Here is a 24,492-nt window from a genome sequence, read left to right on the forward strand (position 1 = left end):
GCACCAGGAGCACAGACACATACATTGCACGGTGTACTGGATATTAGAGAAACAGAAAAGTAAAATCTAAGACTAAGACTGTTAACAGGTCCCCACAGCCGGCTCCCCTGGGACAAAAGAAAAGCGGGCGCTTTAAAAGTCTTAAAGAGACAAGGGTTTAACAGGTGGACAAAATCGTCCTGGCATATTCAGCCCAGTAGGCTGGGAATTTTAAGGAACATCAGCCACGCTAACCCCCGGGTGGCAACACAGCTCCAAAGCCACTCACGGTGATAAGCAGACTGCCCTTCATTCCCCCCCACCAGCATTGCAAGCAAACCGACTGGCCCGCCACTGCTGTAAACCAGCCAGGGAGCAGCCCAGCCCTCAGCAACCACACAGAGTCTTCTCCCAGCATGCAGCTAACCAGGCCAGACCCAGAGGCTGCCCCCCAGTGCACACCTGCCCAGCACAGGCAGACAAAGACAGTGCAAAGTACGGAAGGCATGCAGGGGCACAGTTCTCACAGAACACACGCCAATCATCTGCAATCCCTGCGAGTGCCCTAGGCTATCCCAAGGGCTGCCCCACCCATGGCAGCTCAGGGGATTAACCCAGACACTATTTCTGGTGTGCGGTTAACTGGCACAGGCAGTGGAAAAGGGCAAGGCAACCAGCAAGCATGAAGGGATTTCGTTCTCCCAGCTGACACATGCGCCACTTGCTGGCGATCACTTCCATGGCCATGAAAAGGCATAAGAAACTAGTCCAGTACAAAATCACTCAAACGCCAGAGAGAGGGCCTGGTGAGATCAATATTACCAATTTTCTTGAAAAAGAATTCAAAATAAAAGTCATAAACATGCTGATGGAGCTCCAGAGAAATATGCAAGAAAGAAGGGATGAAGTCCAGAGGGTGACAACAGAAATGAAACAAACAATGGAAGGACTTAAGAGAAGACTGGATGAGGTGCAAGAGACTGTTAATGGAACACAAATCAGAGAACAGGAATACAGAGAAGCTGAGGCAGAGAGAGACAAAAGGATCTCTAGGAATGAAAGAATATTAAGAGGACTGTGTGACCAGTCCAAATGGAACAACATTTGCATAATAAGGGTACCAGAAGAAGAATACAGAGAAAAAGTGATAGAAAGTGTATTTGAAGAAATAATTGCTGAAAACTTCCCCAAGCTGGGGAAGGAAATAGTCTCTCAGACCATGGAAGCCCACAGATCTCCCAACACAAGGGACTCAAGGAGGATAACAACAATGACATATAATAGTTAAAATCGCAAAGATCAAAGACAATGACAGAGTATTAAAAGCAGCCAGAGAGAGAAAAAATATCACCTACAAAGGAAAACAAATCAGGCATCATCAGACTTCTCAACAGAAACCTTACAGGCCAGAAGAGAATGGCATGATACATTTAATGCAATGAAACCGAAGGGCCTTGGACATACAATGGGAAAATGACAGCCTCTTCAACTGCTGGTGTTGGCAAAACTGGACAGCTACATGCAAGAGAATGAAACTGGATTATTGTTTAACCCCATACACAAAAGTAAACTCAAAATGGATTAAAGACTTGAATGTAAGTCATGAAACCATAAAACTCTTAGAAGACAACATAGGCAAATATCTCCTGAATATAAACATAAGCAACTTCCAGAATGCATTTCCTTGAGCAAGGGAAATAAAAGCAAAAATGAACTCATGGGACTACATCAAATTAAAAAGTTTCTGTACAGGAATGGACACCAGCAACAGAACAAAAAGGCATCCTACAGTATGGGAGAATATATTTGTAAATGACATATCCGACAAGGGGTTAACTTCCAAAATATATAAAGAACTTATACGCCTCAATACCCCACAAGCAAATAAGCCAATTAAAAAATGGGCAGATGATATGAAGAGACAATTTTCCAAAGAAGAAATTCAGATGGCCAACAGACACATGAGAAGATGCTCCACATTGCTAATCATCAGGGAAATGCAAATTAAAACCACAATGAGATATCACCTCACACCAGTAAGGATGGCCAGCATTGAAAAGACTAAGAACAACAAATGCTGGCAAGGATGCACAGTAAGGGGAACCCTTCGACACTGCTGGTGGGAATGTAAGCTAGATCAACCTTTGTGGAAAGCAATATGGAGGTTCCTCAAAAAACTAAAAATAGAAATACCATTTGACCCCGGAATCGCACTCCTTGGAATATACCCAAAGAATACAACTTCTCAGATTCAAAAAGACATATGCACCCCTATGTTTATAGCAGCACTTTTTACAATAGCCAAGATATGGAAGCAACCTAAGTGTCCATCTGTAGATGAATGGATAAAGAAGATGTGGTACATATATACAATGTAATACTATTCAACCATAAGAAAGAAACAAATCCTACCACTTAAAACAGCATGGATGGAGCTGGAGGATATTATGCTCAGTGAAATAAGCCAGGAGGGAAACACAAGTGCCAAACGATTTATCTCATTTGTGGAGTAAAACAATGAAGCAAAACTGAAGAAACAAAATGGCAGTAGACTCACAGACTCCAAGAATGAACTAGTGGTTACCAAAGGGGAGGGGTGTGGGAGGGTAGGAGGGGAGTGAGGGAGAAGGGGACTGAGGGGTATTATGTATAGTACACATGGTGTGGAGGATCACGGGGAGAACAGTGTATCACAGAGAAGGGACATAGTGGATCTCTGGCAACTTGCTGCACTGATGGACAGTGACTCCATTGGGGTATGGGTGGGCACTTGATAATATGGGTAAATGTAGTAACCACATTGTTTTTGCATGTGAAACCTTCATAAGAATGTATATCAATCATACCTTAATTAAAAAATTTAAAAAAAGAAAAAGAAGGGCCTTGAACCAAGCATACTGTATCCAGCAAGATTATCATTTAAATTTGAAAGAGGGATTAAACAATTTCCAAATAAGCAAAAGTTGAGGGAATTTACCTCCCACAAACCACCTCTACAGGGTATTTCAAAGGGACTGCTCTAGATGGAAGTACTCCTAAGGCTAAACAGATGTAACCAGAGAAAATAAAATCACAGGAAAGAAAGCAGACCAACCAAATACTAAATAAAGGCAAAAAATAAAATCAGCTACCCACAAAACCAGTCAAGGGGAACACAAAAGAGTACAGAATAAAACACCTAACATATAAAGAGTGGAGGAGGAAAAATAAGAAGGGAGAGAAATAAAGAATCATCAGATTGTGTTTCTAATAGCTCAATAAGCAAGTTAAGTTAGATGGTAAGATAGTAAAGAAGCTAACCTTGAACCTTTCGTAACCACGAATCCAAAGCCTGCAATGGCAATAAGTACATATCTATTGACAATCACCCTAAATGTAAATGGTCTGAATGCACCAATCAAAAGACACAGAGTAATAGAATGGATAAAAAACCAAGACCCATCTATTTGCTGCTTACAAGAGACTCAACTCAAACCCAAAGACATACACAGACTAAAAGTCAATGGATGGAAAAAGATATTTCAGGCAAACAATAGGGAGAAAAAAGCAGGTGTTGCTGTACTAGTATCAGACAAAATAGACTTCAAAACAAAGAAAGTAACAAGAGATAAAGAAGGACATTACATAATGATAAAGGAGTCAGACTAACAAGAGGATATAACCATTATAAATATATATGCACCCAATACAGGAGCACCAACATATGTGAAACAAATACTAGCAGAATTAAAGGAGGAAATAGAATGCAATGCATTCATTTTAGGAGACTTCAACACACCATTCATTCCAAAGAACAGATCCACCAGACAGAAAATAAGTAAGGACACAGAGGCACTGAACAACACGCTAGAACAGATGGACCTAACAGACATCTACAGAACTCTACACCCAAAAGCAGCAGGATACACATTCTTCTCAACTGCATATGGAACATTGTCCAGAATAGATCACATTCTAGGCCACAAAAAGGGACTCAGTAAACTCAAAAAGACTGAAATTCTACTAACCAACTTTTCAGACCACAAAGGTATAAAACTAGAAATAAATTGTACAAAGAAAGCAAAAAGGCTCACAAACACATGGAGGCTTAACAACATGCTCCTAAATTATCAATGGATCAATGACCAAATTAAAACAGCAAGATCAAGCAATATATGGAGACAAATGAAAACAACAGCACGACTCCACTTCTGTGGGACACAGCAAAGGCAGTTCTAAGAGGAAAATATATAGTAATCCACGCCTATTTAAAGAAGGAAGAACATTCCCAATGAATAGTATAAATTTACAATTACTGAAACTGGAAAAAGAAGAACAAAAGAGGCCCAAAGTCAACAGAAGGAGGGACATAATAAAGATCAGAGAAGAAATAAATAAAGTTGAGAAGAACAAAACAACAGAGAAAAATCAATGAAACCAAGAGCTGGTTCTTTGAGAAAATAAACAAAATAGATAAGCCCCTAGCCAGACTTACTAAGAGAAAGAGAATCTACACACATAAACAGAATCAGAAATGAGAAAGGAAAAATCACTATGGACACAACAGAAATACAAGGAATTATTAGAGAATACCATAAAAATCTATATGCTAACAAACTGGATAATCTAGAAGAAGTGGCAACTTTCTAGAAAAATACAATCTTCCAAGGCTGATGCTGAAAGAAACAGAAAATCTGAACAGATCAATTATCAGCAATGAAATTGAACTGGTAATCAAAAAACTACCTAAGAACAAAAGTCCTGTACCAGATGGCTTCACTGCTGAATTTTATCAAACATTTATAGAAGAGCTAAAACCAATCATCCTCAAAGTTTTCCAAAAAGTATAAGAGGAGGGAATACTTCCAAACTCATTCTATGAGACCAGCATCACTATAATACCAAAACTAGGCAAAGCCACCAGAAAAAAAGAAAATTACAGACCAATATCTCTGATGGACATAGATGCAAAAATACACAACAAAATATTAGCAAATTAAATTAAAAAATATACCAAAAAGATCATCCACCATGATTAAGTGGGATTTATTCCAGGGATGCAAGGATGGTACAGTATTTGACGATCCATTATCATCCACCACATCAACAAAAAAAAAAGACAAAAACCATGTGATCCTCCCCATAGATGCTGAAAAAGCATACAACAAAATTCAACATCCATTCATGATAAAAACTCTCAACAAAATGGGTAGAGAGGGCAAGTACCTCAACATAATAAAGGCCATATATGACAAACCCACAGCCAGTACCATACTTTACACCGAAAAGCTGAAAGCTTTTCATCTAAGACCAGGAACAAGGCAGGGATGCCCACTATCTCCACTTTTATTCAACATAGTACTGGAGGTCCTAGCCATGGCAATCAGACAACACAAAGAAATAAAAGGCATCCAGATTGGTAAGGAAGAAGTCAAACTGTCACTATTTACAGATAACATGATATTGTACCTAAAAAACCCTAAAGACTCCACTCCAAAACAACTAGATCTAACATCTGAATTCAGCAAAGTTGCAGGATACAAAATTAATACACAGAAATCTGTTGCATTCCTATACACTAATGATGAACTAGCAGAAAGAGAAATCAGGAAAACAGTTCCATTCACAATTGCATCAAAAAGAATAAAATACCTAGGAATAAACCTTACCAAGGAAGTGAAAGACCTATACCCTGAAAACTACAAGACACTCCTAAGAGAAATTGAAGAGGATACTAATAAATGGAAATTCATCCCATGCTCTTGGGTAGGAAGAATTAATATTGTCAAAATGACCATCCTACCTAAAGCAATCTACAGATTCAATGCAATCCCTATCAAAATACCAACAGCATTCTTCAATGAACTGGAATAGTTCTAAAATTCATATGGAACCACAAAAGACCCCAAATAGCCAAAGCAATCCTGAGAAGGAAGAATAAAGGAGGAAGATCTCGCTTCCCAATTTCAAGCTCTACTACAAAGCCACAGTGATCAAGACAATTTGGTACTGGCACAAGAACAGACCCACAGACCAGTGGGACAGAATAGAGACTCCAGATATTAACCCCAAGCATATATGGTCAATTAATACATGATAAAGGAGCCAGGATATACAATGGGGATATGACAGCCTCTTCAACAGCTCGTGTTGGCAAAACTGGACAGCTACATGGAAGAGAATGAAAGTGGATCATTGTATAACCCCGTACACAAAAGTAAACTCAAAATGGATCAAAGAGGTGAATGTAAGTCATGAAACCATAACACTCTTAGAAAAAAACATAGGCAAAAATCTCTTGGACATAAACATGAGCAACTTCTTCATGAACATATCTCCACAGGCAAGGGAAACAAAAGCAAAAATGAACAAGTGGGACTGTATCAAGCTGAAAAACTTCTGTACAGCAAAGGACACCATCAATAGAACAAAAAACCATCCTACAGTATGGGAGAATATATTCATAAATGACATATCTGATAAAGGGTTGACATCCAAAATATATAAAGAGCTCACACACCTCAACAAAGAAAAAAGCAAATAATCCAATCAAAAAATGGGCACAGGATCTAAACAGACACTTCTCCAAAGAAGAAATTCAGATGGCCAACAGGCACATGAGAAGATGCTCTACATTGCTAATCATCAGAGAAATGCAAATGAAAGCCACAATGAGATATCACCTCCCACCAGTTAGGATGGCCAATATCCAAGAGAAACAACAACAAATGTTGGCAAGGATGTAGAGAAAGAGGAACTGTCCTACACTGCTGCTGGGAATGTAAATTAGTTCAACCATTGTGGAAAGCAATATGGAGGTTCCTCAAAAAGCTAAAAATAGAAATACCATTTGGCCCAGGAATTCCACTCCTAGGAATTTACCCTAAGAATGCAGGAGCCCAGTTTCAAAAAGACATATGCACCCTATATTTATTGCAGCACTATTTACAACAGCCAAGATATGGAAGCAACCTAAGTTGGAGATGAATTGATAAGGAAGATGTGGTACATATACACAATGGAATATTATTCAGCTATAAGAGGAAAACAAATCCTACAATTTGCAACAACATGGATGGAGCTAGAGGGTATTATCCGCAGTGAAATAAGCCAGGCAGAGAAAGACAAGTACCAAATGATTTCACTCATCTGTGGAGTATAAGAACAAAGAAAAAACTGAAGGAACAAAAGAGCAGCAGACTCACAGAACCCAAGAATGTACTAACAGTTACCAAAGGGAAAGGGACTGAGGAGGATGGGTGGGAAGGGAGGGATAAGGGGGAAAAAAAGGCATTACCATTAGCACACATAATGTAGGGTTCGGGAGGGAAGAGGAAGGCAGTACAACACAGAGAAGACAAGTAGTGGTGCTATAACATCTTTCCACACTGATGGACAGTGACTGTAATGGGGTATGTGGTGGGGACTTGATAATGGGGGAGTCTAGTGACCATAGTGTTGCTCATGTAATTGTACATTAATGATACCAGAAAAAAAAAAAAAAGTCAGGCAACTTCCTAGGTGAGAGGGCTATCAGCAGATCAGCCTACCGCCAGCAATTGAGCCCCTGGTGGTTGTATTAGGCAGGATGGGATGGGGTAGAGGTGAGGGTGCTGCGATGTCCAGTACCTCCCCCTGCTGGAGGCAATTGGTAAGTGTCTTGCCAATGGGTTTTAGTCCCAGGCAAGTTCACTAGGGATTCAATGTAACCAAAGAAATTGACAGAACGTTCTTTGGGGTGAAAGTGTTATACCCAACTTTATTTCCAGGTGGCCAGTAAGTCACTAAAATCCCATTCACTCAGAGTGAGTCTGCATGCAGCAAGACAGTCTCTGCCTCTGGGCCCCTCTGTCTGCACAGTCATCCCACACAGCTGTCCTCTTGGTCTCTCTACACAGTTGTCCCTCACAGCCATCCTCTGGACCTCTCTGCACAGTTGTCCCCTCGGCCTCTGTCCTTGGCGCTGCCAACACTCCAGCCTCTGCTCTGCTCTCCTGCAGCCTTGCAGCCGTGCCACCGTGTTGCGCCCAGAGCACTGGGCAGAGCTCTCCAGATAGAGTCAACAGCCATGTATTGCCCACAGATGTGCAGCAAGCTAGTCATCCAGGGCCAGGTGAGAATCCTGGCTACAGGAACTCTCATTTTATCCACATAGGGCACTGAGGAATACTTGGCCTACACATAACCATTAAACACATTTTGCTTGAGACCAACACAAAACTGGAAATAAGTAGGAAACATAAATGGGTGAAGTCATTCCAGTTCAGATTATAAGGCACAAGGAAAACCCATGCCTTGACTAAATGGGAAATGACTATTCAACTCCTGCTGATAGTTACATGAGAGAATGCAAGCCAGATCTTCTAATTTTGTCAATAAAATCCAGAAATCTGTATTTAAGTGGGAAAAAACAAATTATTTTTTAAAACACTGTGAGGGCCAAACACACCTGAGGGTTATTCTGCAATCACTGGGTTAATGTAACAGGCCCACCCACTAAAGACAAATATTGCTCACACAAACACATTGTCAGGAGTGCTCTCAAGCAGGAGCATATTTAAGATGTACTGGATCCTCCCCCTCCCCATAAATATATAAGAAATCCAAGAAGAGGAGAAGATACCTGCACAGCTCTAATGGGCTGGGCTGATTACAATGAGCAAAATATATTATGCAAAGAGAACCCCATACACCTGGCGTTATTGTCTTAGCAAAACCTCCAACGCACCATTTAGAGAACTACTCTGAATGGATACAGTAGGGAAGGGGGACTGAAGGGAAAAGAATTGAGTATATGGGAAATTGCTCTCAATGTATTTACAGTACACATATGGATTCCACTGTAGTTCTTCTAGCACTCCAACACTGAGCTAACAGAAGCGATTACATCTTTTCAAGTACTCAGTGTGTCTACAAAGCACACAGCCTGCTCCACACCATTCAGCCCCAGAGTGAGGGATGATGGAGGATAATTTAGCTCAGTCTAACAGGTGCTAATTTGACCTGCAGTGGGGGAAGGGCTGCCTGTCAAGCATACTGCTTGGAGAACCTGGAGGCTCACACTCTCCCCAGCAGCAGGGCAAGCCTCCTCACTTGCAAACAATTCCCAAGGCAGATACAGAACAATGTTAGAAAACCTTGCTTCAGGGCAGACAGCAGAGGAAACAAGAAACTGTTTTACGCACTTCCCCTGATCTTAAGAGCCAATAATTAGATCATCTAGTCCAAAGTACAGAGAGAAAACAAGTGCAGGAGGTGCAGGAGACTCCTACCTACCTCTTCCCAGCCCTCAGCATAATGCCTTCTATTACCATAGCACCTCTCTTCCAAGTTATGTTTACATAAAGCAAGGATTGGCGAATGATGGCCTGTCGGCCAAATCTGGCCAGCTGCCTGTTTTTGTACAGCCCAGGAGCTAAGAATGGTTTTTACATTTTTAAATAGCTGAAAAAATCAAAAGACTATGTTATGACATGTGAAAATTATATGAAGATCACATTTGCGTCCATAAATAAAGTTTTATTGGGACAGAGCCCACTCATTCACTTACATATTGTCTACAGCAGCTTTCATACTACCAACAAGTATAAGTGGATCAAGCTACTCAGTAGTTGCAACAGAAAGTTACAAAACCTAAAATATTTACTATCTTGCCCTTCACAGAAAAAGTCTGCCAACCCCCTGATACAAAGTATATAGACGAGGATCACATTCAGAATTCAAAGAGGCTCAAATATAGAGTGACCTAGTTGGGCAGCTCAGTAGGTAAAGGTAAAAAGGAGGATAGCAATGGTACATCTTTTCCACCCTATCCTCACCCTCATACTGCTAAAGAGAGAAAAGGGTTTTCTAACAACTCCTGAAGACAAACAAACCAAATATCTAAATGTTACTTCCTTATAATGGGGGCAAGAGATGCCTGGATTCTCCCAATCATTTAACAAGACCCAGATTACTAGGTGGCCCAAAGCTAGGAAACAAGTGTATTGTCAAAAGACAGAACCCAGGTTATGTATCCCTCATACAAGGCTTTTGGAGAAGGTTAAGTACATGAATACCTCCAGGCTGCAAAATAGTAAGACTTAACAAAACCTAAGTCCTTCCCAGCTTTGAGGTGCAGATTCCTGAAAACCCAGTGGTGGCAGAATCTACTACTGAGAAACTTAAGACTGGGGTTTAAGTCGGGGGTGGGGGAGAGTGGGAGGAGCAGGATTAGGAGTCCCAATCTATGAAATTATAAATATGTATTAAATTAAATTTACTATAATAAAATAGGAAATAGAAAATATCATTTTATACATCTTAAATTAGTAATAATGAGTACTATACAATTAATTGTCATTTACCATTAACAACATTCATACTCTATGGCCCCAGCAGTTGTACTTCTAAAAATTTGTCTTCCTCTAGACAGACATGCATACGTACACAGAGATGAGGCCGCATTGTTTGTGAAAGCAAAAAACCAGAAATAACCCATATTCTATCAACAGGAAACTGGTTAAATTAACTATGGTGCATCTAATTGTTGGAATATTGGGCCACTGGTAAAAAGAATGCAAATCTATATAAACAACATGAGAAAATGTCCATCATATATTAAGTGAAATATAGAAAGAGTGGAAGAGTATAGATTTAGTATAATCCCATTTTTTTACAAATAAAGAAAAAACATGTTTTCGTTTGCATAGAAAAAAATTCTGGAGTTACACACAAACTGTTAACAGTGGTGGTTAGCAATGCAGAGGACATTCACTTTCTTTAACACGTCTGTAATGTTTGAAGTTTTACAAATGAATTTTTATTAGTTTTGTATGCAGAAAAACAGGCTTCCCTGTTTTTTTTATGATCTCTTTCTCATTTAAAAATTTTCAGGCTCTCTCTTCTTCACAGTTTCAATAACATGCCATTACAGTTTGGGGAGGGGAGGAAGTGGCAGAGCTTTGTTGCAGATAATACGCCTGCTTAAGAGGCTTTATTTCTTTATTTTTTTAGCACCTCTTCATCCAAACATTTAAGGCCTTTCTAATTCTGACACAATCATTGACTCCTACCTTCACGTTTCACCAGTCTCAAGACACAAATTAATCTAAAAGTGTGTGATGCAGGCCTAACTTTAATTTACCCTAAAATTAGCAGAGCCTCTTCAGTCTATCCTCAATCAACAGTCATAGTGAGCCTTTAAAAAAATAACATCAAGCTACTCCACTTTAATGGCTTCCCAAATCACTTAGAGTTAGGAGGTAAAATCCCTTAAATGGCTTAGAAGGCCCTGCATAATCTGGTACCCATTATCCCTCTAAATTTCATCTTCTATCACTCCATCCTTTGCTGTGCTTCAGCCAAGTGTCTCAAGGATTTTGCATTTGCCCTTCTCTCTATCTAGAATGCCCTTGCCCCCAATGTCTACAGAGTTTACTCCCTTATTTCCCTGAGGTCTCTGCTCCAGTGTCACCTTATCAGACTTCCTCTGAGGATCCTATTTAACATTGGAAACCTCTACCCCAGCACCCTCTACATTTTTAAATATTTTTCTCCATAGAACTTACCACTACTTGCCATACTGGATATTTTAACTATTTGTTTATTGTCTTTTTCTCATTAGGATGAGAGGGTTACCTTAAATAGTATCTAGTACACAGTAGGTTCTTAGTAAATATTTGTTAATTGAACGAATGAATGAATCGATCAATCAGAGTAATTATTTCACCAGTTCAAGTCCCAGGACTCATGCATGGGGCAGTCCTAGTTTGCACTCCTCAGCTCCCTCCTCTAAGGCCTGGGCTAACCTCCCCCTAGCCTCCCTTGCCTCTGTTAAAACTAATTAAAACTAAATTGTTTAGTTTTACCATTAGCTTTATCTTTTTCGTTTCTCAATATATGGTTCTCTCTTTTCACAAAAAGAAAAAGCCATGACTTGCCCATACCACAAATTAAATCCTCTTGAAGATTCTTCCTGTTCTTTGTCCTCAAATGCCAAACATGTAAGAACTCAACAGTTAGGAAGGGTTTATTGTAACTCGAATGCCAAAGGCAACAATTACACCAATTTTTGGGGGGCACAATGAACAAAAAAGCAAAAATCTCGTAATATAAGGATTATGCCACCAACCACAATCTAAAATTATCTCAAAACTAAACAAGATTCATTCTAATGCTCAGACCTCAAATGAAAAAAGATAAGAGTACCCACTTTCTCACATCTGAAACATTTTACTTCTAAGCAAATTCAGCGAAAGCCTTCCATAGAAACGAAAAGAAACATAAAGCACTACTGGGAAACAGAACCTTCACGTTTAATTTGGCTTATTCACACCTAATCTGGACTTTATTAAGACCAAGTATTCCATCATTTCTAGACTGCAGAGAGTCTCTAAGTAGGAAAAAAAAAAAAGCACTGACTGGCAAAATACTAGTATCAGGAAATGCCAAGCTAAAGACCAACAAAATGGTCTTAAGATGAAGCTGTATTACGCCAGTACACTCAAGGACTGTGCCGATCCTAAGTGGTCAGTGGGAGCCAATATGAAGGACATCTGACAGCTGATCAGGTGTATGACTTATTAAAGGCTTCAGGACAACCAACACACAAGTTAGAACAGTGGTTCAATGGCACAACAGTTAAACATCAGAACAAATTCTACGTCCAGGAACAAATAACTTTAGCTCAAGTTATAGAACACATCTTCCATGTACAACTCTAGGTAATGCCACTTCACTTATTCGGCAAGTGATTACTGAGTCAACAACTTTCTAGAAGACTACAGAATGTGATATAATAATGGGTCTTGTCTTTTTTACTAAGAAAGTTAAAAAGGATTTAAACTACATATTCAATCAAAGGGGATGCAATTTCAATTTCATTTGTTCAATTTAACTACCGTTTATTGAGTACCTACTATGTGCTAGGTAGTATTCTAGGAATGGTAGGGATATAGACACAAACACCACCTTCAGGGAGTTCAATGACAGAAAAGGAAACAAGTATTTTTCTGTCATGGGTGCAATATTACAAGAAAGTATCTGTATCTAATATAGTACTCAAGCAACAAAGCAGAGAAAGTGTTAGGGGCAGTCAGGGAAGGTTTCCCAAAAGCAAAGGTGACAGCTGTGTTAGGTTTTGAATAATAAATTGAGGATGCTACCCAATGGGAGAGATTTAAAATATGTAAATCCTGTACACTCGGTCAGGTCAGTGGCACAGAAAAACTACTAAAGATGGACCATTCTCTACATTATAATCAAGCTGAGAAGATGTACTTTCCTAATTTTTAGGTTGCCCTCTCCCTCTGTAGACCTATGACAAGTCCTGTAGACATATCCATTTATTTCCTACCATCAATGGTGTTTCTGCTGACAGCATCCTGGAGAATCCCCTCATGACTAGAGCTTAGGCATCAAACAAGTCAGATGGCCCATGAAGCCTCAAGAGACCTCAGATTGCTCCAAACTCCAAAGCAATTCCCTCACAAGGGTGCGAAAAACTTACAAATCTAATGTGGGCTTCCAATTCTGACATTCAATATTCTGGCCAAATTTTATGCTATAATTGTCAATGTCTTCCCCGCTCTTCCTCTATCATAAGGGAAACGTACACGAAAAGACATCAGTTCTCAGAATACACTCAATCTTATTAAACACTTCAGATGCAAGACCTTGTTACCTATCTGGAGAATGAATGCAGAAACAATTTATTTGGGGAAGATTAAGCCCAATTTTGACTTCCCAGTTGTTGGAATTCTAACAATGAACTGCCTAACTGGAATCACTTTAAAAAGGATTAATCAATGCAGTCTATGGGCAAATAACTAAAAGTGTTTTTCTCCTGTATCCTCAGAAACATTGTGTTGGCTCTATTACTACCCAGAGACAATAATTACAAATGATGTGTCAGCCTTCTAATTTCTTACAAAGAGAGTTAACTGAAAAGCCCCCTCAGGTAGTGATCCACAGGAGCAAAAGAGGTTTTGATGGATAAAACTGATGTGTGAAAGCACTAATTTCAAATGAGAGGAGGAAAGAGTGCCCTTTTTAGGATTCAGGAGTCCACTTTTGCCACAAGCACCTCTTTAAAAAGTAATTTCCTTTTTCTGAATCTAAATTTTCTCATCTATTAAAAAAAGAGGCTAGCCTATAAACTCTAGGTTTTCTCCAGTTTAAAGATGCCACTTAAATGATTTTTCTCTTTTTCCTAATACCAGCCTTTCAAGGCCACAGGGACTTCTATCGCAGGAACACACAATATCCTGATCTCCCACTAGATTCTGGGCTATTAAACCCAAAAAGAGTTTCTCATGGTGAAGTGAACAGTCTGCCACCCAATTTATAAATTATAAGCTAGAGTCAGATTATAGAGACAGCTCACCCTCCACTGCCCACAGGCAAAAGGAGACAAGCTGTGAACTGGTAATCACTACCTGGCAACATAGATCTAGACTGTAATACACGCTTGTACTTAATATTCTCACTATTTGCAAACATTAGTAATCATATCAGCAGCACCAAGGATTGAAGTATGACTCCTTGGTCTATCTCCTACTACAAGGCCAAGGAATAAATCTTGTTTCTTCAAGCAGAAGTACACATTCAGTAAAGACACCTTTTCTTCTCTGCCAGCCTTGTCTGGTAGCATAAACAGCCCAACACTGACACCTGCTGGGAAGTCTAGGCAAGGGCCGGGTCAACTAGAGAACAGGGCCCTTCAGCTGATGTGATTAACAGCTTCTGTATCTGTGACTGAAGTGTGGCCCTTCTTTAAAGGGCTTACATTAAGAATATCATACAAGGTACCTCAATTTAGTGAGGGCTGTCAGCCCTCCTGATACACTTCACCCCAGCTCACCTAAAAACGATTCAATAAATAACTACTGTATTAATATACTATTTTACAATGACAACCATTACTTGCCTTATTTGCTTATTTTAAAAGAAAAGGAGCATATATAATAAAACTGTTTATAGCAAGACAAGAAGAGACTTCATTTTCTATAACACACATTTTTAAAATGCTGAAACTTTTTTATTTAAACTACAAACACATACTACTTTTTGTCTACAACTCTGATAGATTCTTAATAGCTTCTGGGTTTTAATACTTTTTTAAGGAGTGATCATTAATATTTTTGCCACATGTGGCTATTTTCATTTAAATTATTTACAAATTTTAAATTCAATGTAATCCTCAGATCATACTAGCCACACTTCAAATGCTCAACAGCCACATGTGTCTAGTGGCTACCACACCGGACAGCACAGACAATAAACATTTCCATCTTCTAATGGACAGCAAGCATTTCCCTAGAGAAACACAGTACTGGAGTATTTTCTGATAAAATTATATGATGTCCAGGTGGAAGGAGTGGGTAGGGGATATAGATGAAAGAGTTTGCCAAGTGTTAAAAATCTTGAAGTCGGGTGAAGGGTATATGGGAGTTCATTTATTATACTTTTCCTTCATTTATATGTTTGAATATTTCCATAATATAAAGTTAGAAGAAAAGAAAAATAAATAAAAATGGTTCACCTAAAAATGAGGTTCTGACATTAAGGAATAGAGGCAGCTTGGAAAAATCTTTAGTCATGTATACCAGAGCTCAAATCCCCACTCAGCAAACTACTACAGCCAAAAAACTCAGCTTCTCTGAGCCTCACTTTCCTCCTATGTAAGATGGGAAATTCAATACCTGCTTTGCAGAGAATTATTGTGGAAATTGTAAATAATTAATGCAAAGCTAGAATACAGTACCTAACACATAGTAATTGGTATGTCAAACAGTAGATTATTTCTCAGAACAACAATTCTCAGAACAAGACACAAAGAGGCACTGCTAGAATAAGACAGACATTGGCTTACCAGAAGCCAGTTGGTACTATGGAAACAGGCATTGGCAGGCTTTTTGAGCTGTAGCTGAAGGCAGTTCTTTTATGGCTACCTTTTTTTTTGGTATCATTAATATACAATTACATGAGGAACATTATGGTTATTAGATTTCCCCCATTATCAAAGTCCCCACCACATACCCCATTACAGTTACTGTCCATCAGCGTAGTAAGATGCTATAGAGTCACTACTTGTCTTCTCTGTGCTATACTGCTTTTATTGCAACCTTTAACAAACTTTTTTAATGCCTACTACTGTCAGACACTGTGCTAGTACCTTGTCAACTCTTGACAAAGAGGAAGAGAGTTCCAGCTCCTGATACACACCATTATGCGAGACAAAACAGTCCAAAGCCAGGAATTTAGATGGTAATACAGGCTAATCTCACTCATATGGGCATAGTAACAACCTGTAATAACACTGTCTTTACTATCCAACCAAGTGTCCCTCTGTTCCTCTGGCAAATGCCGTTAGTAACTGCCTACTATCTTGCATTTTGCCATGCCCTTTCCTCCCTTATTATATATTGTTCCCCTAAAATAAAAAGGTCTTTCCCTTTCTATATCCTACCCATCTTTCAAGGTTTGATTTTATAAAGCTTTCTTTGATGATATTTCCCTTTCTCTGAAATTAGACTACATTTAATCTCAGTACCATATATATAATGAAGCATTTGTGTCATCTACATTTTTTATATAATTGCATGCAAGTAAGTCTTGCCTCTACAACAACCTTATATACTTCTAGTGGGCAAAGTCCCTATACTACAGTTTTTTTGTATTCTCAACAGTGCCTAGCACAGTGCTAGAAAAGCTGTAACCATTCAACAAATACTGATTAACTGCATACCTCTCTAAAGCATTCTCCCAAAATAACAAGTACATTATGTGCACAATCCATATCCCCACCCTTGTTAGAAGCTTATGTCAGAGAAATTTTAGTTGCTTCAACAGAGAATGCAATGCATAGCAATATGCTGTTTGGATCCAAAAGGCGTATTCTGGGAGTTAGTGATTATGCTAGATTTGACCTTTACAGAATTACAGAAAGAAGTCCCTAATAAATCAAGATAGATGCGTATATAGTCATGCATGGAACACATGGTGGGCAATCAACTACACCTACTCTGTTTTTTCCCGTGAACGAGTTGCCTGAGATGCTGACGCAAGTATGGAGAGGCCTTCCTTGTGTGAACCATTCTTCCCCAACCCGAGGTGAATATCCACCTGGAAGATCTACTCAAAGAATCTTAAACTAACTTGCTGTCCAAAAATTATCTCTAAAAAAATATGGACTTTCCTTGACACACACACATATATTACTTTCTCTTCCCTTTTTCAAACTGCAATGTCTAAAAGATAAGGTTCAAGAGGTGAACACAGCTGTCCAAAGCAACACAAGCGAAGAAGAGTCAATACACTAATCTGACTTATTCTTAGGCATTGCATGACATTTTCTTGTTTCACAATAACTAGACTTACACATACAATCCTTCAAGGTCAAAAAGCATGGCAGAGGTAGTCAATGGTTCCACTTCTTCATGCCTCTCTGACCTCATCTACACTCTCCTTTAAGGTTAAGGGTCCCATCAATTTAGCCAGAAAAGGAGCTAGCAGAGGCAGCTGACTCATACTGCTATACCCCGTCCTATCTCTGCCACGAGAGCAAGATTTTCCAAGAAGATGTAATGGAAGCTAGGGAGATCAGAACCAGATGCATGGGTCCCATACACTCCAGATCTAGCCATAACTTCTATAGGACTGAAGGAAGAGATATAAGGAGAAAAGTAAGGGATGGAGGAAAAGACAGGAAAGCAACTGCTTACCTCCTGAGTGAATCTTCTTCAGAGCTTTCCTCAGGTATATCCTGATGTAAGGCCTCCTGTGAGACAGTTCCAGATCTGCTGGACTGGGTGTAAATTCTTTCCCAGTGGCCTGTCTCCTGGTTGAAGGCCACCCCAACAGTCCTCTCCTCCTGCGGACTAGCAGAGCTGCTCAACTCCAGCCTGCCGGAGCTGGGTATTTGGCCCTCAGTCCGCTCAAGAGGTGGCAACTGGCTGCCACTTGATGGCCTGCTCTCTAAGGTACCGGGAACCTGCCAAGAGGAGCTGGCCTCGCTAGAGGAGTAGGTAGGTATGGTTCTTTCCCAGCGCAGGGTATCATTGTTGAAGGTCAGGAGATTGTGGCAAGCACGGCAGCGATTCAGGTGGCCACGGGCCAAGTTGGAGTTATTCTCACTGCTGTGTGGGGTGGGCTGGTGGGAGGGGCCTGGCCTCTCAGATTCAATGTTATTGTTGAGCATTTCCTGGGCCTGCTGTGTCTGGGGGGATTCCCCACTCAGGCTGTGGTCCAGCTCCTGAAGCCGGTCATATTCCAAAAAGAAGCGGCGCAGGTCACATTGAAGCTCATGGCGAATGCTGCCTGAGTTGTTTTGGCTAGAGCTAGTCCCTCCATCTGACTCAGCTGCCAACCCTGGAGCAGGGAACCCCCTCCCTTCTGTAGCTGAAGTGTACACAGATGCTTGAGAGCCACCTTCCTGCTGTCTCAGCACAGACAGCAAACTCACTGAAGAGGCACTGGTCCTGGGCGGAGGCATGGATTCCGCCTCAGAGCGGGAGTTCAGACTGAGCACTGTCCGGGTCCACTCAGAACCTGTCAGCCCGGGAGCTATTTCTCGGTGATACCTAGAAGGGTGGCTAGACAAAGGGCCTCCCAAAGAGCGACGGGTGGGGCCCAGGCTGAGGTTGCGGAGCGTGTTGCTGGCAGTGCTGCTCTGGACTGTACTGAATGCAGATGGCCGGTTCAGGAGGCCCTGGTCCTGCTGCGTTGATGAGGCCTGCTCCGGGGGATGGAAGGGCTCGGTCTGTACAAAAGAAAAGGAAGGGGTAGTAGCCCTGGCAGAAGCAGGGGGGACACTGTCCTGGTGTGGCAAGAGGGAAGGAACTCGAGTGCCAGAGCAGTGGCTGCAAAGGCACAGGATCCCAAGGTGCTGGCAGCACTCAGCTGTGGGGTAACTGACCCACTGTTGGAGCGTGATGTAAGCGGAAGTCCTGGGGTGCTCCGTGGAGGGCTGAGGGGGAGGCGGTGGGGGTGAGGGGTTAGCAGAATCTTGCACTGTGCTTTGCTCTCCCACCTGGATGCCAGAGGAGCGGGAGGACAGCATGTGCAGGAAATTGTGGAGAAGAGGTGTCCGGCGCACTGGCTGTGATTGCAGGAGGGCACGCTGACGGTAGTGGGATAATTCTGTCCCATCTATAGGGATATCTGGTTCATCATCACCCTGCAATGTGGACCAAGGTGGGGTAGGGGTAGAGCAAGGCAGTTAGGTAGAACCTCCAGATAAATCAAGAATAACTACTAATAATTATCTAAGGAAAACAGCCTTCATAGACAGGCAACAACTCAGCCGCTGAAGCACTTGGAACTAACTGGCTTCTGATTCAGAATTATCATATGGTATTAAACTATTCACTTCCAATTAGCAGCATCTCTGAATGGTTACATCCAGCAAACCAGTTATCTTACAAAAGGTGGCAAGGGGAAGCAAGATGTCAACACATAAGAGGCTCGCAAATGACAAGCAACCAACCACCACCTCATCACTTCATTACTTCAATGGGGCAGTCACTTGGAGGTTTCAGAATTGACTCCCTGTCAAGATTATAGCTGTAACTTTGAATATACAGTCTGAAGGTAGTTTTGAATCTTGACTGGAAAGAAACACTTAGGCATTGAAAATTCAAGTCCAATATAATCAGAAGTAGAGCAGATTTATAAAATAACCCATAATTTAGATGGAGTTGAAGCTGCCAACTTACCTGCTGATTAGAGGGGTTAACAATTGCTGTGAGTAAGTAGTGTCCAAGAGGATCAAATCTCACCAGACTGAAAACACAGAAGAGACAGACATGTATAGAGAGATTATGTTAACCAAGAAGAGGAAAGAAACCTTTCTTTAGTAAGAGCAATCATTGCTGATAATTGTGGGATTATCCAGATAACCACTTCATGCCAGAGACTTTCAAAACTTTCAAACAGATTAAAATACTAAGGCTCAATACTTATTGTTACCTTCTCACACTTGCCAGAATAAGGGAATAGTGTATCACAAAAATAAGATAAAAAAACACCTGGCTTCCATCCCAGGAAGCAGCTAGGGGAAGCACACAGTGCTCATATCTAAGGGCAGTCATGATGATAAAGCATAAAACGTTCTGATACTTTGCCACATTCAGTGCTTCCCTTACAGGGCAGCCACACTGGCAAGAAGCATGAATTCTGATGACAATGGTCTAGTCTCAGCATCAAGTAAACAGGTGACACTAGAAAATTAGCTTATATCCAACTGCAATACCAAGAGGACCAAAGGAAAACAATGTGTCAACTTGAATTCAGGCAATGTGTGTTTTGCTTTTGAGGGTTAAATAAATATCATTTAGCAGATTTGATAGATACTTACATCTCTACCTTCTAGTTTGATAAACACATAACCAGGGATGAGCAATTACCCACCAAGCTATCCACCACCTGAAGACCCTTCAGGTTTTCCCAAAATTGGGCTGTATTCCACACCCACATAACTTTGAACCTAAAGAAGATTCTAATGACCCTGGGTCATCAGAAATTAGAAGATGAGGCCAATAAGGAAACAGCTGTAATGAACAAAATGAACTGCTTCCCAGCTGACTGGCAAGCTGCTTGAGAAGTAGGAGGAGCCATAGGGATAACAACCTGCCTTAAGCAGGGATAACAACCCTCTCTGAGGTAACAGCAAGCGTAAATGTTGTCTGCCATGTTAGTCCTACACTATACATCACTAGTGGGCAGCACACTCACCGGACCCGCTCCATCTCACTAGCTGTCTTCACCACAGCAAAGGGTTCCCGTCGACTCCAGTCCCAGAAGTGGATCTCGTTGGCAGTGGCAATCAGCAGGAGCTGAGCCGTAGGGTGGAAAGCCAGAGAGGCAATGGCATTGTTGCTATCTGTGAACCAGCTTTCACTGCCACCCTGTGAATGAACCAATCCCAAATATTCTCACGTTATACAAATTGTCAGCAGACTGAGATGTCAATTTTTATGGTCCATTTAAGGCAAAATGACTACTTTATTTAATATGTCCTCTGTAAACTGATGTAGAAATTCAGTGATCTGGCAGTGTCACTGATTTATCAGAAAACATTACTGTCAGCTCGGTTCTCCAAAACATCTACAATCCATAAGCAATAAGCATCCACAGTTCGTTTCTGAAGCCTGTGAAAACTCAAGCTTGGTGCATGACATGGTGCATAACAACTCACTAGCCAGTCACCAGTACAAAGAGCGTACTGCTTTGATGATCATGATCAGAGTACTATAAATCCTTGCTCTAAGACAAGAGAAATCCATCCTGAGTACATCTTAGAGCCTCCAGTACTATGTCACAATGGGCGGACAGAAGAATAATTAGGGTATTCACCTCAGAATGGAGGACTATGGGCTAAGTGGAATCCTCCTGATTAAGTGGGCAGTGACTACCAATTATTCAGAGGTAGTCCTGAGAACTTGGCTAGTCTCTCCTCCAGAATTAAGAACCCAATGGTAAATAAATCTCTGCACCATTTAGCGTATCAAAGAAAATGAAATACTTACGTGTAAATCCCAAATCCTAACCTCCCCATCTAGGCAGCCAGAAGCAATAAGGCCCGAGATGGTGGGATGAAAAGTGACACACCACGGAGTGCGGCGGTGTCCAATCAGAGAATGAACACACTTGCCGGTCTTCACCTCCGTAATATAGATGTTATGGTTCACATGAGTGGAGGCCAAGAAAGTCCTAGGGAATCAAAAAGTAGGAAGTGAATGTGACGCACATGGGAGGGTAACAAACTTTATCAGCTTTGTACAACATAGGAAACTGGTATTATTCCCCATCCCAGCATGAAAAAAACTACACCATGGGTATTACACACAACAGAAATATTTGGATCTTTAAAACTTTCTGGAGTCTCCAACTGTCCCCAAATGACATATATCCCCTTCAAAGAATATTTTTCCTAGCTGGGAAAACTATCACACTGTATCACATAGCCAACAGACTGTTACCGAGAAATTTTCAAGTTTTAATCCTTGATGTTCATGTTTCTTTTGCTCATTCCCATTATTTTTATGTTTGGTGCTGCTCATCTACTTTCCTTCTCTTTTCAATATACTGGCAAAACTCTGTTCATACAGTGCTGTTCAAAGAGCCTTCAGGAATTTGACTTGGAAGATCAAGCTAGGCCAAATATACAGAAAGCAATGCTATCATAAGTCTTATGTTAAGTTATAGAGGAGTACTAGATACCTGTCTGGGCTGAAGGCCAGTAAGAAGGTAGAGCGTGGACTATCTGGCAGTTCCACTCTCTGAGAAACAAAGAAAGAAGAGTTACAACACATTATTTATAAGCTATGGCTCACTCTATCTCAAAAGCACATGAACCATTCTAGATTAGTATTCACAGTGTAAGCATAAAAAATAATGACAATGAACAAGCTGTACGTTGAGAGAGATAACCCTAATTTAAGAAGGTCTAGCTGTAAAGGAAAAAGATATTTCTAGCCCATAAATTCTTCTAAATTTGTAAACAAAACAAAACAAAAAAGGCCTAAATCAAATATATCAGTTCTACACAAAATAAATTACACCCAACTTTGTCATTAACCCGTTTTAAGGCCCCATTCTACTGTCACCCTGCAAATCCTCTGTCTAAAATATCCTTTTTTCTTACCTTGCCCTCCCATTTCATCCAACGGGTTTTATCTTCAACCAGCTCCTGCAGAAGCCGCTGAGCTCCAAAGGTCCTAGTGCCCCTTTCTCGTCCCCAGAGTATCCGGACAGCGTTCTTTTCTGGAACAACCTTCATGGCTCTCAGTAGCCACTGTCACACCAGGCACAGGAAAAGAAGGAGCAAACAATAGCTCCACACACTGAAGCAGCTAAAATGAGGCCATTCAGGTCCTTGTCAGTTGTCTTCATGGAAATCTAAGATAGACATTAATGTCAAAGAACATCTATTCTGCAATCAGAGAAGCTTCCCACTGCAAATAGAATTCTAGCTCAAAGAGGAAAGTATTCTTTTCATAATTCATGACACTTTCTCAGAAAAGACCCTTCTCTTAGAACTTTTCCTCCAAAACTATTTTTTCTTCAAATTCCTCTTATATCTTCCATAGCTCAGCCTTAAATCTAAAGAACAGACCATTCTATCATGCTAAGTTAAATAAGTCAGAGAAAGACAAATACCATATGATTTCACTTAGTATGTGGAATGTAAAAAACAAAATAAACAAACCACCAAAACAGACTCATAACCACGGAGAACTGATAGTTGCCATAGAGGAGGGAGTTGGGGGGGACTGGTGAAATAGGTGAAGGGGATAAAGAGGTACAAAGTTCCAATTATAAATATTAGTCACTGGGATGAAAGTACAGCATAGGGAATATAACGAATAATACTGTAATATCTTTGCATGGTGACAGTAACTACACTTATTGTGGTGAGCATATAGTAACGTATATAATTGTCAAATCACTGTTGTACACCTGAAACCAATATAATACTATATATCAACTATACTTCAATTAAAAATAAATACAAAGAGAAAAAAAAGAACAGATTATTCTTTTATTAGACAGGAAGAACTTTTGTTACTAATAAAAAGGTCTAAAATGGGTCAGAAACATCCCCCTGCCCTCCCATTCTGTGTCATGCTGCCCCTCTGATACCAACTCTTCTCCTCCCCACTCAGCAGCCTCCAAACTAAGAACAGCTAATCCGACCTAAAAGGCTTTTAGTTGAAGGATGACCCCTATGTAACAGCTTCACTTCTCTACCTGAAAGCAAGTACATAAGGACTGCTTTGGGGGTATGTTTCTCACTCTCTTTTTCCCCTGGTCCACTGAAGTTCCAGGGTAGTGGACAGAGGAGCAAAGAGATGAAAAATACTTCAATTCACTTTTCTCATCCACCAGAAGTCTTAAAAGGGCATAAAACTCACAAAACAAACAGAAATTCTACTACAATGCCAACTAGCACCAAAATATACACACATGGAACAATTAAAGAACTGTGGCTCCTCTGTACAATGGAATATACAGCCCAACAAAATGGTGTCTCTGAAGAACACAAATGTAAATGTTACTCATCACAGCACTGTTTCTTCAACTTTTTTATGAAAAATTTTAAATATACAGATACAAGTTTTTTTTTCTCATTTTATTTATTTTTTAATTGAAGTATAGTTGGTATACAGTATTACTATTGGTTTCAGGTATACTGCACTAATATAACAGTATAACAAACCCAAGTGTCCATCTAAAGGGGACTAGATGACTAATCTACGGTAAGAAAGATTCTCTAGGTACCAATAAGAAGAGATCTCCAAAACATACAGCTAAGAGAGGGAAAAAAGCAAGGTACAGTAGAACAAACACACACTATTCACCATGTAGAGTCAAGAACTGTTAATATTTTGTTTAATTTGCTTTATTTAACTCCATGGATAGAGATATGACAATAAATGAGTGGTTTTTATTTTTTTCTGAACCATTTCAGCAGACATCAGTGCACTATAACCCTTCGTACCTCACTATGCATCTCCTAGGAATAAGGACATCTGGCTTCATACCCACAAT

General features: G+C 40.4%; 1 protein-coding gene across 11 annotated transcripts in view; it reads right to left on the reverse strand.

Annotated features, from left to right (window-relative positions):
• Positions 1–24,492, reverse strand: part of AMBRA1 (autophagy and beclin 1 regulator 1) — a 238,059-nt gene that overhangs the window by 173,602 nt on the left and 39,965 nt on the right. For 8 of the 11 annotated variants that reach the window (XM_036994095.2, XM_073216497.1, XM_073216498.1 and 5 more), the window contains 6 exons: positions 22,586–22,839; positions 22,162–22,220; positions 21,468–21,651; positions 20,674–20,846; positions 19,656–19,722; positions 17,664–19,117 (listed from right to left, as the gene is read on the reverse strand). In XM_036994095.2, the coding sequence (XP_036849990.1) occupies positions 17,664–19,117; positions 19,656–19,722; positions 20,674–20,846; positions 21,468–21,651; positions 22,162–22,220; positions 22,586–22,720 (2,072 nt within the window). In that variant the 5' untranslated portion in view covers positions 22,721–22,839. The remainder of the gene's footprint in view (positions 1–17,663; positions 19,118–19,655; positions 19,723–20,673; positions 20,847–21,467; positions 21,652–22,161; positions 22,221–22,585; positions 22,840–24,492) is intronic. The other 3 variants (XM_073216501.1, XM_073216500.1, XM_073216499.1) reach the window with 1 other exon arrangement.

The sequence above is a fragment of the Manis javanica genome, chromosome 11 (assembly GCF_040802235.1).
Source record: "Manis javanica isolate MJ-LG chromosome 11, MJ_LKY, whole genome shotgun sequence".
NCBI classification, from domain to species: domain Eukaryota; kingdom Metazoa; phylum Chordata; class Mammalia; order Pholidota; family Manidae; genus Manis; species Manis javanica.